We start from the raw sequence: 18,021 nt of genomic DNA, 5'->3' as shown, positions 1-18,021 counted from the left end.
AGGGGGTAACTTCAGGCTTGTGATAATTAGCAAGTAAACGTCTTACAAATGTCATGGTCACTTCAAGGCAAGAATTAGTTTGTTAGGGTGTCCTTGTATATGTTATACAGGGTATGTGTTTCTCTGTCTCTGATATGAGGTGTACCATCAGCCATTACCTGTTCTGAAGTTCCTCTGAGAGCATCACCAAGACAGTGTGCGTGAATCAGTGTGAATGTGTCACAGCCATATGTAGGAATAGGCATATGTCTTGAGTTACATATCTTTACATTTTGTAACAGTTTGGTTGTAATCAACTCAATTCAAAATAATCTTTGCCTTGATGGTGCAGAGATCCCTGGTCTATTTGAATGTATTTTAAGATTGTATGACTGTTAAAATACCAAACCTTATCTGTGATTTTGATTGTGAGATTTTATATCAATCATGTATTATAACATTAATCTTTGCACAGTGCTTATGTGGCTTTGTATCAATAATGGTTATTACTGGGATTTTTGTAAGAAAACAGTGATATAAAATAAAATATTCAATATGCAACAAATCTTGTTTGTTACCATTTAAGAACTGAGTTGGGTTCCTCCTAGCTTTAATCCTATTTTCCTGTCATTTACTATTTCTAATGCAGTATAAATTGGCAGTAGAGAAACTCTCTTTTGAATTGAAACTAGAAAAAGTGTTATTTGGCTATTAACTATCAGTGGGTATGTCATGCAGTTTCAGGACGAAAAATCTTCACAGAAGACTTGCAAATTCACACACATTTTTAACTATAGCTGTCAATGTCATTTTGAAAATACTATCCTTGTCAAAGATTTCAAAAAGAATGAAACGAAAATAGTTTCGTACAAAGGCAGTTCTTTCCCAACTAGGACTGGCCATAACAAAGTTTTTCTGTAGTGATGATAGTTGATACAAACTGTAACCTCGCTATGTTACAACTGCTGTATATCATTGATGCTGACTAGCGTTTATTGATTTGTAGCTCACCATCACCACACAGCGCCAGGTGCCATATTCTGGCCATCTGGTTTCCGACGGCAACGCTCCAACAGCAATGACTTTGATACATTGTAGTCAGGAGGTAGTTTGTCCTAACTTGGCAAGTGTGGATGACGGGATGCTATTTACTGGCCTGAACTTGTCCCTAGCTAGACTTGGGTTGTCACTGTTTGATGAGTTGTTGTCGGTGTTGTGTCAGAAGTGCCAAAGTGGAGCTTTGTTTTGTTTCACAGACATTTTTATTTGTTGATATTGTCTTTCTTCCTTTTTGTAGTTGCTGCATCAGAGTGATGGTGGTTTAGATTGGGTTCTTGTGACCGTATACCACTTCTCCCACAGAACACAATGCTGGTCTATTATTGGATTCAGATAGTAACATGATTGGAGATTTACCAGTAACCATCTGTTGTTTTCGATCATCTGTTAATGGGACCACCAGCAAAAAAAATTACAAGACAACAAACATTAAATGCCGTTTGTACAGTCTTTGAACTGTAATTACAGGATTTAATTATCAGTTAAGTTTGGCAAGTAATCATTCCACCAACAGCGTTGGAAATTGGCACTAGTCCTGTAGTCCTTGCCAAACTGCTCTAAAGGTATCATAAGGACTAGTAGAAATTTGACATATTTAAGGGTTTTGCAATATGATATAATTATAAGGACTAGTGGACTAGAAATGTTAGTTTCTCCCTCTGACCAGTGGAATTGGTTCTAGGGAGAAGTGGTGTATTGTGGCTCTTCTGTTGCACCATTCAGGTTATCATGCTTACCGGTGTTTAACAACTGCTTATTAATTACATAGTATAACACTTTACATCATTTTGGAATCATTTCATTTCTGGTGAACATACATGACAAACACAGTGTGTGAGTCATGCCTCTTCCAGGTTCTTGTTTTACTTTTACCATCCCACACATTCACTGAACTACTATGTTAAGAAGCAAAAAATATTTCAAGGCCTTTTTTTAAATTCTTGGACACAAAAAGTGTTAGCATTAGATCCCCTGAATAGCTTCCCCAAGACACCACTATATAACCTCCATGCATGATGTAGTTAGTTGTCTTCCTCAGTTTGTTTTATTTGTTTTGTATTATTTTTGATACAGGGATAGGTGTTCAGCCCTCAACATTACCGCGCGCTTCTTTATATAGTTCATGGATTCGTCATATTCCTCGGGTTGGGGAGTTGTTCACATAGTGAGTCCTGGACAATTCCAAACTGTTCCATTCATTATTTAAGTCTGTGACCTTTATGAATTGTCTCTACTCTTATCAAAGTCTATGAGATGCTTGCTGAAAGGAATGAACCTTCATCAGTGATGTCACTCTGCATTTGGGTCTGTGATTTAACAATGCTGTGGCAAGACCTTATCACAATTCACACAGAATGACAAAATGTTATGTCACATATTCTTGTCCAACTAACACCATTTGCAGTTTGAGTTTCGGGTGGATACCAGCTGACTATATGATATGTAGAAGTAATAACTTTTGTCCTACAACTCATCACATGTGTTGTATGAAGGGAAAACTTGAAACTATACAAAATGACAAATACAAAACATTCTTCCATTTTGTGAAGAATGAGTCCTTAAGGTACAGAATTACTAATTGAGATAGTTCTTTTTACACTAATTTTGGGAAGAATGTATCTCTAAGGTATAAATTGTCATTCAAAGAACAGCCATTTGGATGATGCAGTTCACATATGGGTATGTTAATCTGTATTGACAAATGCAAGGTTTCTACAAGTTTGGCAAATCAGAGGCACCATTGACTATCCAGTGTTTCATGTCTCCATTCAGTAGGATATATACTTACTCTGGTACCCTCCACCACCATCGCTTCGTTTCCGAGGTCGTCATCTCCACCTCCTTCACCAGCAACTTCGTACGCATTATTCTTCACTCATGAACTTGATTGAAACAACCAATGGAAAACACTTTTTTGACATGAGTTTGGCATAGAACCAATTTCAAATTTGCAGCCTCAGACGAGCCAGCTTTGAGGTACGAGGTTGATTGATATGTTCCAGGTCTCATATAGAAGGAATTGTGCAATGGTGAAATCTTTTGTGATGGACTTTACAAGATGTCATTAATATATATCCACCAACATCTAAGTCGACAAGTTTGAGTGATCAGTGATCAAGGATATGATTGATGATCGTTTCAATTAAAAGAAGTATAGTTGGTTTGGACTTTGAAATAAAGAACAAAACCCTTTTCATATCCAATAGAAATCTCTGCATAAAGTAGAGTCGATTGAACAAATCCAACCCTATCATGAGCATCTGTTTATGAATCACTATCAAATAGTAATGATACCAGGTGAACATATCCTGCCCCACCGGTGGCACCCATCACAAACACATGCAAAGGCAAGTCAACTGTTCACCTGAACAAAAACGAAGCTATAGTAGTGAATGGAGATATTGTACCCTGGATGGTTGGATGATGCATCGAGGGTGCTAGTCACTATAATGGACCAGAGGTTTCTGCCAATGTGCCTCATATCAGGGTGTTCATCAGTATTGACAAACACGTTACTGCAAGTAGTGTTGGTTGAGCAGAGGTCTATTTTTTTCCCTGAATCATGCTTTCACTTTGGGATGGCCATGGTAAGTCATAATTACCTTAATTTTCAATGGAGTTTGCTTTATTTTCAGTTTCTCTGCATTAGTTGATCATTTGTTGACTCGTGTTCTCAGTTGAATGTGCACATCTTTGAGAATGTAACGAACACATGCATGTGATAAATGTTACTTTTAGTTTGGTTTGAATTATTGCATTTTTTAGTTGTAGATGGTGATGTTTCTGTTTCTAAATTTAGCATTGTAGATAACATGTATTTGTGAAGTGGCTATGCCTGAACATAGTGTACAAGTTACATGATGTTGTATGGCTGTACAGTAACATTGACTCAGTGTCACTCTGCAGGCTCAGTTTTCGGCATGCAGCATTTGAATAGTTTCAGTTTAAGTTTAGTCTGTTGTTTGGCAGCATGTTTTTCTCAATCTGATTTCTACTGAAGCATGTTTTTAAAGTATCCTGAAAAACTTTGTTCATTAGATTTACTCCAGAAATTTGCATTATTAAATGATAAGATATGATCTTTTAATTAAGCACAATTCTAATTGTTTCAAGAGAAAATGCATTCTAAAGTAATCATATATAAATTGGATTAGAAAACTAATACTTAAATATTGATAATTCGTAAAAGAATCTCAGCTGATATGCTAAGATAACCAGTCTCTGGTTGCATGGTAGTATAACCATTATTGGTGGTTGCAGGAAGCGAGTCTGGAACTGACATGGATGAGACTGACTCCAAGATGGTGCGGTCGCCACGACGATGGTCCATGAGGAGTAGGAAGTCTTCAGCCTCTAAAACCAGTGCCCCAAACCCCAACATCTTCACACCTCCTGGAAGCCCCAAGTCAAAGAATAAGAAGTGACATCCTTTAGTTTCTGATCTTCCTTGTTGTAATCATCCTATTGGATGTGGATCATAATTTTCCTTCTTGGGCATCTTTGAAAGGAAATGTTATTTATTTCTAGCCATATATACTCTTCCAGTCAGTTGTGTTCATGATGTTCGCTGAAGCTCACTCCTAGGTTGTAGAAATGTGGTCCTGTTCAATACCTTTGGATTGCATCACATTTCTTTACCTAAAATGACCTTTTCACAGACGTTTTACCTGGAAAAGGTGATATGCTAGATACCAACAACTTGGATATGTTAGAGTAAAGAATAATGGGGCAGTTCTCATCCTCAAGCAATAAATATTTGTTATGGATTTGAATAACAAATTGATTAGAAAGTCCCCAATAATGTCTGGAGTTTAGTGTAGCATTATGTCACAGTTAGTATCAGGTATCTCAGGTGTTGCTGTACATTGTGTAGCTAGGGCAATATTTATTTTGTTTTTCATATCGCCTAAGATGGCTCCAAGTATCCAACAGTAGTAACCACAAATAAGGCATTACTCCAAGATGTTGACTGAAGCGTATAGTCACAGTGAATAAACTCATCAGTTACTTCTGTCAATTACGGGAACATGTCGTTAATACCATTACCTGTGTCTGGTGGGTCGAGAGACATCCAGTTTATATCTGTAAGCCACCTCTCAAAGCACAGCTACTTTTTCATTGTAACACTGTGTCAATACTTCAGGGCTGAATCCTTTTTGATCTGTTAAGATGAGGTCACTCAAAGTTGTTTTGTTTTTTAAATCTTTTAGATGCATTAGGAATAGTGATTAATTGTTATGTTGTGGAACATGCTAAAGATATGAAGCTATACATCAGAACATCATGTGTGATTGTTATAGTTAGTTGGTTTAACTGTGAAAAGTGGTCTTATTTGACGACCAGTTGTTTTTGTGCCAAAACAAATAGTGTCATTTTAATTTCTGTATTGTTTTCTTTCAATTTTTTACACACTTGTTTAGCTTGGTCACATAGTCTACTTTGCCATTGATGACAGATAAAATCTAGACTATGTAGCAATAAATGAAATGTTTTAATCGAAAGACTTTTATTTTCTTATTTTAGGATATTGAATGTTTTAATTTATTAACACAAAATTATTGATGTGTATTTGCCTGAGGGTGATTCTAATTTGACTGATCTGTGAACTTTATTTCATGAGGTTCTGTTCAGGCAGAAAGTGCTGAGATATCTGATCATCAGGGAAGGGTGACAATAAGATGTGCACTCTGTGAGTGTGTAGCCCCAGCAATGGGTTTCCTTACCTGACCAGAACTCTGTTGGCCATCATGACAGTCATCAATATGGGGTTTTAATCAGTCACTATAAGACAAAGAGTTCAGCTTTGGATGTAAGTAGCATAGTATGGAACAAGGTTTTTTATTAATTTAAGTTAATTTGTGTCCCTCGGTTGATGTTGAGTTCAAATACCAGATTTAGCCACTGATGAAACTTGGTTTGTCAGCACCATGCACGTTCTGGTTGGGTTCCTTAAGTAGATGTAAAATTCATTTTTGACTTTCTTCACATGTGAAGCTGACAGCCTTTGTACAAGTGACATAGCGACATCAAACGAGGGAAGAGTCAAGTCCAGTCTTGGATGTCATTGCCAGAATGAGGATGCTTTAAGTTACTTCTGTTGCTACTACTTTTCTCATGAGATGACAGATTTATTACGTTTTTCAAGTGCTAGTCGACAACATGATTTATATACCATCATATCTTTCACATGTGCAATTATGCTCAGAGAATAAATATTGAACACATTTGATTACAAGTCAGTATGGAATAAGGTTCACATCTGCAGGGGTTTAATAGTGACATGATGTCATGTGTTGAATGCTGATATTTTCATGTTTTTTTAATCAATCTATGCAAATTGTAATTATCTTGTTGCTATGTATTTTTCTCAGCATTCTTGTACATATGCACATGTCATAAGATATCTATGTTATGTAGTGATAGACTGGAGCTTTAATATATATACCACTCAATTTTGATTAAGGATTCCCAATTCTTCAATTTAGCATTTCAGTTTAGATGCTTCTAGACGATCATCACACAGACAAATTACAGGAAAAATATAGGCATATCTTTACTGAATATTTTTGCATGTACCTAAATGTATTTGCTTGATTATATTTATTTTACCAAATGATATAGGTGTTCTATACAGCAGGAAACAAGTGTATTTTGTAAATCTTTTTTGCATGATGAATGATGTCATATCTAGCCATAACAATGTATGTTTTATATGTTACAACAGTATTATGACAGAGATGTTATTTTTACCAAAACTGACATGAAGGATCCTTAAGACTTGTTAAGTGGTATAGGTGTATGGTGCAATGTTGCCCTCAGGTTCTACTCAGTATGGTGAACTGTTGCATGTTATGTAGAGACACTGACAAATCCGACTTGGCCAAACTAGTATTTCTTGGCTCAAAACTTTTATCGCTTGTTGGTTTGGGTAGTGTATTGAGGTTGCTTTTTACCCGAGAACACTTGACTGACAGAACGGGATCTGGATCTAGGGCGATGAAGATAATGAAGCAATGCAGTGGAAGATTGATTGTGATGCACCGTGGTAAATCGTATTATTGAATTTCTATGTAAATATGTCATGAGGCAAATTAACAAATGTTAACTGTTGATTTCCCCAAAATGTTTAAAATATGCATGTTTATTTTTCAATGTAAGGTTTCACTTTTGAACAATTTCAGCAGACAATAATAAATCAAAAAAGAAAGATAAAAATAAAGGGTTTTTCAATTTATCTATGAACACTGCTCATCTTCTATACATGGGTAGACAATTCTTAGTGACAAGTCACATTGGGATATTCTTGTTATACACAATCCAATGCTCTGTTTCAAATACTGTAGAGGATTTCTATTATGAAGTTAAAATTTATTTAAAAGGAAGACCTCTGCTTGTTTTTGAAAACTTTGGAAGAAATTAATTTGTATTTGTTGTTACCAGATTTGTATCTATTGAGCCAGGTCCTTGTCAGTTGAGTGTTGAGACAGTAGACAGCTGGGGTTGAGGTATAACCTTGTGGCAGTGGAGGGATGTAGGCTTGCTGTAGATACAGCATGCACTAGACCACACTTCAGCTCAGTGTATGCACCCATTTGTTATGACATTTCTTAAAACAAGCCTTCAAAATTATAGAATAGAACATACAAAATATATACAATTTGATACTTACATATTTGGCTTCAGCTGAGGTTGACCCGTGTAAAACCTTCCTCACTTTGTTTTTAGTCATAAGAACCCTCAGAGGTAGTGTAGTATTTTGTTATGTAAGCTGAGGGAAACGTTTTTTGATGATTAAGAAACTGCCTCATACTAGTTGACCAGTATTTGATGCAGCAGCCAACTAAGTCGGTCTTTACATCAGCATTATGAGAGAACAGATCCTTAACAGACCATATCTGTTGTTGCCATCAGTTGTCTTCAAAACAAAACAATATATTCTTTTAAGTATTTGTGAGCTATTATAAGACATGTGATTGTGGATGTTGATACAGAGAGGGGAGATTCTCTATAGAACAGCTGATGTGTGTTTGTGCGTTTGTGCGTGTTTCCTCTGTGTTCAGTGATGTGTGTATACAGACCTTGACATTATTGACTATCTGCATATGTAATGTTTAATTCGATCAAATGACACACTATGTACCATGTATGTGCATTTCTCCTATGTCACGCAAGCATCATTTATTTGATTGATCAATATGCCATAAGACCTTGTGAACATTTAACTGGAACCCCTTGACCTTCACTTATCACAAGATGAAGGCCTAGGTGAGCTACGGGACTCCATTCTCTATTTTAATTATGATTTAAATATCCAAATGAAATGTTTTTAAGAATTTACCTGGAGTTGGCATATTTTCTTGTGTATGATACGCAGCTACAGGAGCAAATGCTGGGGGCAGTTGAGTCTTTTTATTCTTACAAATAAAGATCTCGGGTCCACCATTATGAAATAGTTACACAACACATTATAAATCAGCTCTTCCGTGGTAAGATAAATAAACATGTAGTTTTCAGGAGTATCAATATTTCTTGGAGATATTTAGATGTTAAGGTTTACAAGTGTATGGTGGAGTATATATTAAACTTAAAATAATTGTTGATGCATATTATATATTAACGAAAAGTGAATACTTTTTATCACCACATAGTTTAATTGAAGGACTGACTGGGGTACTTCTGAAGGCATTTGGTTAAATGCTATTTCTGTTATTTCCATGCCGCTGCTAGTGGTAATGTGTTTATCGTGGGGAAATATAATTGCTGTATAATGCAATCTACCCTCCACACAACTGTACTGTTAGGGGACAGGGCATGTTATACACTAGGACATGCCATTGCAGACAGTAAAGCAAGGACTGTATACACACGTGTATGTTCTTGCTTTTGTTATGAAGGTAAACATTATACTTTCCTCCTTGTTATAGGTGATCATTTGCATTATGTAATCCCATTACCTTACTGCGACCATTGTATCATAACCCTTTGTTATTTATTCAATCAAGATTTCTGAAGTGAAATATATTTGATGTACTGCAACAATTCATGTATGTTCAAGCTCATTTATTGCTCAGAATGATTATGAGTGTAACTGTTCACATGGCTGAGTGAATGTCCGAGAAGTAGTGTGTGCAGCCCTTGCATCTGTGTAGGCTAAACACCATACTTGCAGCACATATGTAATGCATTCTTTAACTTGCTGGTGTTAATAAGTGCAAACTAGTTCTAAATTTATCAAAAGTATTTCATTATTGTCATGTTTGGCCTGCATTATATCTCAATTTGAATTTGAACTCCTGTATGAAGAGAAGCCACACACTCAATGCCTACATACACATATGTCACACATTGAATGCCTACATAAACAATAGTCACACACTCAATGCCTACATAAACAATAGTCTCACGCTCAATGCCTACATAAACAATAGTCACACGCTCAATGCCTACATATACAGAAGTCACACACTCAATGTCTACGTAAACAGCAGTCACATATTGAATGCCTACATAAACAATAGTCACACATTCAGTGCCTTCATTTACAGAAGCGACACACTCAATGTCTACGTAAACAGCAGTCACACATTCAGTGCCTACATATACAGAAGTCACATATTGAATGCCTACATTTACAGAAGCGACACTCAATGTCTACATAAACAGAAGTTACATATTGAATGCCTACATTTACAGAAGCGACACACTCAATGTCTACATAAACAGAAGTTACATATTGAATGCCTACATAAACAATAGTCACACATTCAATGCTTACATAAACAATAGTCACACATTCAATGCCTACATAAACAATAGTCACACACTCAATGCCTACATAAACAAGCCACACACTCAATGCCTACATAAACAGAAGCCACACACTCAATGCTTACACACACAATACCTACATATATGAACTGTACACTCAATGCCTACAAATAATTTTATGAGCTGCACTTCCTAGTTTTTACAACAGGGAGGTGATTTTAGTGAAGCCTGCAGGAATCCTGCAGTTTGATGCTGTGTATATGTTCTGTCCATGTTGATATACCTCCAGTCTGTGTCTGTGGTTCAGATCAAGTGCTGATATTATACATGTTTTCTTTGTTTGTGTTACGTTGACCACATATCAATGTCCACTAGTGCAATATTCTCCCAGCAAAGAAGCAAATATGAATGTCTTGTATGATCAATATTAATCATATGCTCCAGTGTTAAGCTGATAAGAGATTTATTTATATGTCAATATGATAATACTATTGTAGTGATAAGAAATGTGAACATCTCTCCATTTCAATTACATGTATACTCAATAGCACTAAGTATTTATTTGGATAATGAAGTAAGTTATATAAAAATGTATTTTTAACATCAAGCAATCAACAATGTTCAGAGTGAATTAACATAAGAACATATCACCATGTCTGATTGTTAACATGTGGAGCATTTGGCCATTTTGACTTGTATTGTTCAAGAATAAATGTTTTGTTTTTTACACAAACAGTTTCCTGTTGATAATTTCTGCACTTTGAGTTGATTGCAAAATACTTGGATGCAAATAGTTAATATGGTGTGAGGGGACGAGTGGCCCCGTTGTCTGAGGTGTCACAAATCACAGTACCGAGTTGGCACTTTCGATGTGCCAGAATCCTATGACAATGAGTTGAATCCCAGATTTCCTCATTGTCCAAAGCAGCCACTAATCCAACCTACTCAATTGATGTGATGATGTTATGACTTCCTCTCTGTTGGTTGTCAAGGGCAGCTAGTCAGTCTTAAAGGTAGAACATGCTTTATAGGTATGTGATGGGGACCAGGGGTGGCACAAATGTGATAGCCACTGCACTTGATGGTGCAAAGTTGCGTTCCTTAGCGATGCAAGGATCGGCTCATCATTTGTTTGAACCCTACATTTTCCCCAAGTTATGATCCGTGATCTTTGCTCTATCATCGCTGTACCTGTGATTCTGGACTTCACTAAAGAGACAAACAGGTACTGGTGTCATTAAACTGAAACACTATGTACTCACTCAAGGTATATCTGTGCACATATCTGGTTTTGATGTAACTAGGCCCTGGAAAGCTGACATTGTTTATGGGATGTCCAAGGGCTCTACGCCAGACATGCAACCCTTAGTCCAAGAAAGTCCAGGAAATTCCATGGTTATCTGTTCACCACATGCTTACTATATACTTTATATAAATCATGCACTTGGGATAAAGTCGGAACAACCACAGCCACACATGTCAAGTCAACATATTTCTTAACACGTCATACATGCTGTGTGTATCCTCGATAAATATGTATTCATAAAGAAAATACCATCAGAATCGACCAGGAAAACACCGAATATATTAAGATGACCTCCGGACGAAATCGCGTAGGCTTGTTTAGTAATCAAGTATGGTACATGCGGGCGCATGAACAACGACACACAATCAACCAGGCTACACACACAACCCATTCGATCCTTATGTCTAAACTACTGCCGAAATCCGCATGCGGTGTAAGGGAAACAATTTCTTTTACTGTTCACTGTTATCAGTTTGTTGTGCTTCCGTTAGGTGTCGATTAGACGTGTACACTTTCATTTCATTGACGTCATGAACTCGCCTATTTGAACAGCAGAGAATCTGGGTGACTGATTCCCGATACGACCTGAACAGGGCGAGGAGCAGAGGCAGTTTCAGGGCCATGTAGGCGTAGTTGATGAACAGGGCCGTGAGGCTGATGACACTGTCACCGTAGCTGGCGGCGGTGCGAGACTTGAGGACCATCTGGGTGACCACCACAGGGAGAAATGTCAGCATGTATATGATTCCTATAACGAGTATGCACATGGCGTGACGGATGTGCCTTGTGGTTCGGGAGTTGACATTCTGAAGGTCGCTGAACGTGCGAGCGAACTGAAAAATCTTCACGAAGCTGACAATAGCGACACCGAGAGGTATTACCAGAAGTGTTGTCAGATCTAATGCAATAATCCACCAGTCAGAAGCATTTTGGTCTGCTAAGAACATGTGGGGCAATGCTCGGGACCTGTTGAATGTGTCGGATGATAGGTCTAACAAAGACAGGGCTATGTTGATCATCCATGTCAGGAAAATCAAAACACAAACCCGTCTGATTGTAATATGCATCGCGTAGTCATGTGCCCGACAGATGGCGAAGCAAAGGTTGCAGGCAATGGCAGCCAGCATCTGCATTGACTCGCTGTAAAAGATGAACGCAAATATCCTCATCCAACCCAGAGCAAGAAAAATCGTGTGCCCTTGATAATGGAACGCATCAGCGCAGCTGTAGACCATGAACGTCACGCCGACACCAATATCTGCAAGTGCCTGGTTGCAGATCAACACTCCCGATACCTCCTTGATGCCCGACATCCTGTAGGTGATGAATATGATGATGACGTTGTTCAGAATGTTGAGGGTGTCAGCAAGGACACAGACAATAACGACAACGTAGGTGTTGATTCCATGTAGTTCCGGGTTTGTCGCGTTGGCTGACATAGTGGATGCGTTGAATCTCTTTATTCTTATTATCACAGTTCAGGGAAAATACTGAACAGGTCTCGGAGACGTAACGCCGAATGTCCAATGGATCCGACGACAATGCATCCATATACCATATTCGTGCTATTATGTTCATGTCAAAACAAAAATGTTTCTAACAGTGCAGATGACAACTGATTCATGTTGCCATGCCACACATTTACGAGTCCGCACGAAGCCACCACATTGACTCCTAATGCATGTCGGACATCTGAAGCTACTATGTTGGTCTCATTCATGATATGGCTCCTTCAACGACCAGCCTATCTGCTCGGTAATCTGGGGCAACTAATGAAGAATGTGGCTTCATATGAATATTTCCTCGGTTATCTGTGTGAGCAGGTGCGTGTTCTCCACCAGTGCCCGTGTTTGTCTTGTAGTCGGATTGTGTGGGGGCACCGCGATCTGAGAACCCATTTACTCCACAAGTGCAATATACTTAAATCATTCTGGCTTTCATGTCACAATAGACGCCTATCAACACTGGATGGGGTTTCTGATAACGGCCTCAAACCAAGCACTTGTAAATAACAAGTAGCAATTTTGTGCCCGTAATCTCTCTCAATATAAATACCACTGAAAATTTGTTACTACCAGTAATGCCTGACCACGCTGCCTGTAATTAACCAGATGGAAGTATTCCCCACAAGACCTGCATAATTGTCGGTCGCAGATATCTCCATGTCATGTCAACGTAACTCACACTGTGCACACAAAAGGTTCACGAAACTCTCTCTAATTGATAGAGACCGCCCCCGTGGTCTAATGGTAGAGCGACCGCCCGGAAAGTTGAAGGTCCGGAGTTCGATCCCCCGGCCGTGTCATACCAAAAAGACGTTTAAAGATGGTACTTGTTGTTACCCTGTCAGGGCTCGGCATTAAGGGGCTAAAACAAGGACTGGTCAGCTCGGAGTCAGTATACTGTCTGAGTGGGGTATTCATGTTAAACTGCGGCATGGTATCTCAGTGAGCTAGCACTATAAATCGGCATCAGTCCGGACTAGTACAAGCAGACATACAAACACACACACACGTACATGCACGTCGCTATATATAAGTGCAATAATCTTGGACGCGACGTTAAACCCCATTTTACCTCACCTCACCTCACCTCACCTCACCTCACCTCACCTACATTTACTTCGTATAGGTGAGATGTCTACAGCAATGTGTCGCGGCACTTGGTCTTGTGGACCCCGGAAATGGGCTTCACACTTTATACCCATGTTGGGAATAGAACCCGGGCCTTTAGCGTGACGAGCGAATGCTTAAACCAATAGGCTAGCTCCGGACCTGTGGTGCGGGCACGGGTCACACACGAGGCCACGGAGAGTAGGTGGATGGGTTACCGGGCAAGCCGGTCTTCTGAGTGTTTCTAGGTCTTCGATCCTGCCCATTACTGGACTACATGTGAATGTTTCACGTGATAAATCTCCTAGAAAGCAACGATGTTTGAAATATGCCTTTATTTCCGTAGCAGTTAATGGATACCCGGTTGGATGAGATGTGAAGGGGTTGTAAACCTATCGCCTCATAGGACAACTTGGGTTGTATATAAACATGTACTCCCCATGGAGCTGAGAATGAAATTCGAGTGCACGTTGATCCATTGGCCAGTGTAAGAACATTGTAACATGAACATTTACTTGGTCACTGGGGGCGGTCGGGTAGCCTAGTGGTTAGAGCGTTCGATCGTCACGCCGAAGACCCAGGTTCGATTCCCGACATGGGTACAATGTGTGAAGCCCATTTCTGGTGTCCCCCGCCGTGATATTGCTAAAAGCGGCGTAAAACCATACTCACTCACTCACTACTTGGTCACTGGAGTGGCGCATATAATTGACATCATTACATCCTAAATCCAATTTTCCCGACTCTGCCGTTCACTCACTCACAACTTGAAAGACGCAACTCCAAACTGATAAATAAACTGAGACAATCAAGCATGATATTACAATCTGTCACCGACTCAATAATCGAAAACATTTGCTTTCGGAACATTTACTCGTTGATTTTATTCCTGTCCCTAATCAATTATATCAAACTACCGCACATTATTTACTTTCGTAAACAAATAGCTAAATGCAACTTTTATACGTTCACTGACTATCATTATCTTCCGAGCGCTGTCAACATTATCAGTGGACACGAATGCATTTACAACGTCCCAATGGTGGGATTCATCGGGGAGGTCAGATGTCAGTCCATTACGTGAGTTGATCAAGCTGTTCCGTTTGCCTCCCGCTCATGTTGATATACATGACTAGGTTTGTATACTGTAAATATGTGGTCAGTGATAGCTCATCTGTACAAAGAAATAGAAGCATACATGACGAGCATCCCACAAAAGGTTGTCATTAAGTGGAACACAGTTTTCCTACCAGACAAAAGAATGTTTTCCAGCATAAACGCTTTGTTTCCATAGTGATCGATTTAACAGGACTACTAGTCAAACCCACCTGGCGACTAAAGTAAATTTACAGAACTAGGCGTTTATCTGAAACAGCTCATTCAATACGTGGTGATACGTGGTCCCGTGTACAGCGAGTGAGTATTGTTTTACGCCGCTTTTAGCAATATTCCGACAATATCACGGCGGGGGACACAAGAAATGGGTTTAACACGTTGTACCCATGTGGGGAATCGAACCCGGGTCTTCGGCGTGACGAGCGATCGCTTTGTCTGCGAGGCTACCCCACCGCCCCTCCTGTGTACAGCGCATGGGTGGATAGGCAGCCCGACTCCTGAGAGTTTCACCCACACTGAAGTTCATGTAGAACATGTGATGTCACCCAGCAGTGAATGGGTACCTGGTCGGATGAAATGGTTTTGACTGTTAACCTTCTACTGACAGCTTTGGTTGCATACTCTCCAGGGAGCTGAGAATGAAACTTGAGTGCACACTGATTTTGGTAATAGTGTAGCGCTTTAGGGTGTGAGCGTACTTTAGGGTGTGAGCATACTTTAGGGTGTGAGCATGCTTTAGGGTGAGAGCCTATTTTAGGGGGTGTGCGTACTTTAGGGTAAGAGCGTACCTTGGGGTGTGAGCATACTTTAGGGTGAGAGCGTACTTTAGGGTGTGAGCGTACTTTAGGGTGTGAATATGCTTTAGGGTGAGAGCGTATTTTAGGGTGTGAGCATACTTTAGGGTGTGAGCGTATTTTAGGGTGAGAGCATATTTTAGGGTGTGAGCGTACATTAGGGTGAGAGCGTACTTTAGGAGGTGAGCGTACTTTAGGGTAAGAGCGTGCTTTAGGTTGAGAGCGTATTTTAGGGTGTGAGCATACTTTAGGGTTTGAGCGTACTTTAGGGTGAGAGCGTATTTTAGGGTGTGAGCATGCTTTAGGGTGAGAGCGTACTTTAGGGTGTGAGCGTACTTTAGGGTGTGAGCGGTCTTTATCCCGTGAGCATGCTTTAGGGTGCGCGCGTGTTTTAGGGTGTAAGCATGCTTTAGGGTGCGAGGGTGCTTTAGGGTGTGAGCGTGTTTTAGAGTGTGAGCGTGTTTTACGGTGAGAATATTGAGGTGTTGTTTACCTTTGGGGAGCCATGTTTAGTAATTAAATGACAAATGCATTCTAACACTAAATGAAACAACCTTCCGCAGTTTGAAAAACCTTTGCGCCTGGATAACCTGTAGGCCTATGACTTGAGAAAGGCCACTTTAGTCTTGTTGCCTTCAGACTTCCTCAGCATCCCCAACAGCGCCCACAACACCATCAACATGGTCCAGCCAACAACGTGTTAAGTAACAGTGTGAGGAACTAGAATAAATCTTATCCAAGTTTAATACACACAAACAGCTTGAAGATACATTGTCAGTATAGATTAGCATGGGAGTTTGCCTTTCACGCCCAATGGGATGTGTTAAGTCGGATAATCGAGACTGGTTATTATCTGGCTTGACGTTTTATATTAACTTTGAATTATACTGGTACATGACATTATATTTGTTTGTTTGTTTGTTGTTTAACGCCGCACTCAGCAATATTCCAGCTATATGACGGCGGTCTGTAAATAATCGAGCCTGACCACCCGATCCCGTTAGTCGCCTTTTACGACAAGCATAGTCACCTTTTACGGCAAGTATGGGTTGCTGAAGACCTATTCTACCGCGGATCTTCACGGGCCACATGACATTATAACATCTCCTAGCGCAATAGTGGAACGAAGATGAAAAAGGAATATAGCAACCGTGAAAGCACTAGATACAGTGCACGCATTATAACATACACAGAAGGGAGGGGGGATACATTTAAGAAGCTTATATATAAACTGAATAATAAGTGGAATTTAATCCTTTTTTAGAGAAGCCCCTTCTGCTTGTATTGCCAATAGCTTGCTTCTGCGAGATATTTGTATTCAACGAAGATATGCATCACTCAATATCTTGGATCAGCTACCGGAAAGCCCAATGTCAAACACCCATGTGACTCCTCCCCTTCTGAAAGGGTGACGTGTCACTCACACCCTTTTTCTGCAAAATGATTTACAACAAAGTAAGCACAGTATACGTATAACGACTACTTTATAATGCTGTAATAACTATTACAAAATCACACGGAAGTTGTAATCCATACATGGTGTCTCCTTTGTCATCCGTCAACTTCTGAGAAATGCCTTTCAAACAATTCAAAATTTACAACAGCAACAAAAAAAGTTTTGTTTTTGTTTGTTTGTTGTTTAACGCCACCCTCAGCAATATTACAGCTATGTGATGGCGGTCTGTAAATAGTCGAGTCTGGACCAGACAATCCAGTGATTGACATCATGAGCATCGATCCGTGCAAGTGGGAGACGATGATGTGCATCAGCAAGCCTGACCACCCGATCCAATTAGTCGCCTCTTACGACAAGCATAGACGCCTTTTACGCCAAGCATGGGTTGCTGAAGACCTATTCTACCCCGGACCTTCACTGGTCAACAAAAAAGGTCCCAGGACAAGGCGTTTTGTTGATTATCACACAATAGTGCATGTTTTGACCTGCTGCACGTGTTCATGTAACAGTAACTCTACCTTAAAGCAACATTGTAAAATAGCACTGAACAGATTACTTATATGATACATTAACACAGATTATCACAAGAACCTTTACTAATGGTGGTTTATTTCAGTAAATCAGGCCACAGGCCCATTTTACAATATATATATATTCAAGCATTCAAACATGTTGCGCCACAAGTGCATGTAGTAATATCAATACTAATCCGTACAAGGGTATCTGAGACCATATACATATGGTGGTAGAATTAGTAGTTTATATAATGGACAACTGCTTGCTCCTCATTTTAAGAGCAAAGAATGCAAACTTGGCAAGATTATTGATTGTGAAAGCATTACTGGTGGTAAATAAAGCTTTACATTGATGCTCTGATGGAGATGTATAATAATAACTTGGCAGAAAGTTTCTTCTAAGATCGTCATAAAA

General features: G+C 39.4%; 2 protein-coding genes across 15 annotated transcripts in view; one reads left to right on the top strand and one right to left on the bottom strand.

The window, feature by feature from the left end:
• LOC139442098 (ral GTPase-activating protein subunit alpha-1-like) overlaps window positions 1-10,534 on the top strand; it is an 83,915-nt gene extending 73,381 nt beyond the window's left edge. For 11 of the 14 annotated variants that reach the window (XM_071222888.1, XM_071222897.1, XM_071222896.1 and 8 more), the window contains one exon: window positions 4,300-10,534. In XM_071222888.1, coding sequence (XP_071078989.1) covers window positions 4,300-4,463 — 164 coding nt within the window. In that variant the 3' untranslated portion in view covers window positions 4,464-10,534. The other 3 variants (XM_071222891.1, XM_071222890.1, XM_071222889.1) reach the window with 3 other exon arrangements.
• A 1,031-nt stretch (window positions 10,535-11,565) lies between these two features.
• LOC139443853 (adenosine receptor A3-like) lies at window positions 11,566-12,552 on the bottom strand. The gene has a single exon (XM_071224751.1). It carries the CDS (start codon window positions 12,550-12,552, stop codon window positions 11,566-11,568), a length of 987 nt encoding a protein of 328 aa, XP_071080852.1.
• Window positions 12,553-18,021: the final 5,469 nt, after the last annotated feature.

The sequence above is a fragment of the Haliotis cracherodii genome, unplaced genomic scaffold (genome assembly GCF_022045235.1).
Source record: "Haliotis cracherodii isolate W230 unplaced genomic scaffold, xgHalCrac1.p SCAF_5, whole genome shotgun sequence".
In the NCBI taxonomy this organism is placed as follows: domain Eukaryota; kingdom Metazoa; phylum Mollusca; class Gastropoda; order Lepetellida; family Haliotidae; genus Haliotis; species Haliotis cracherodii.
The sequence above is the reverse complement of the archived record's forward strand: the minus strand, read 5'-3'. Positions and strand labels throughout refer to the sequence as shown.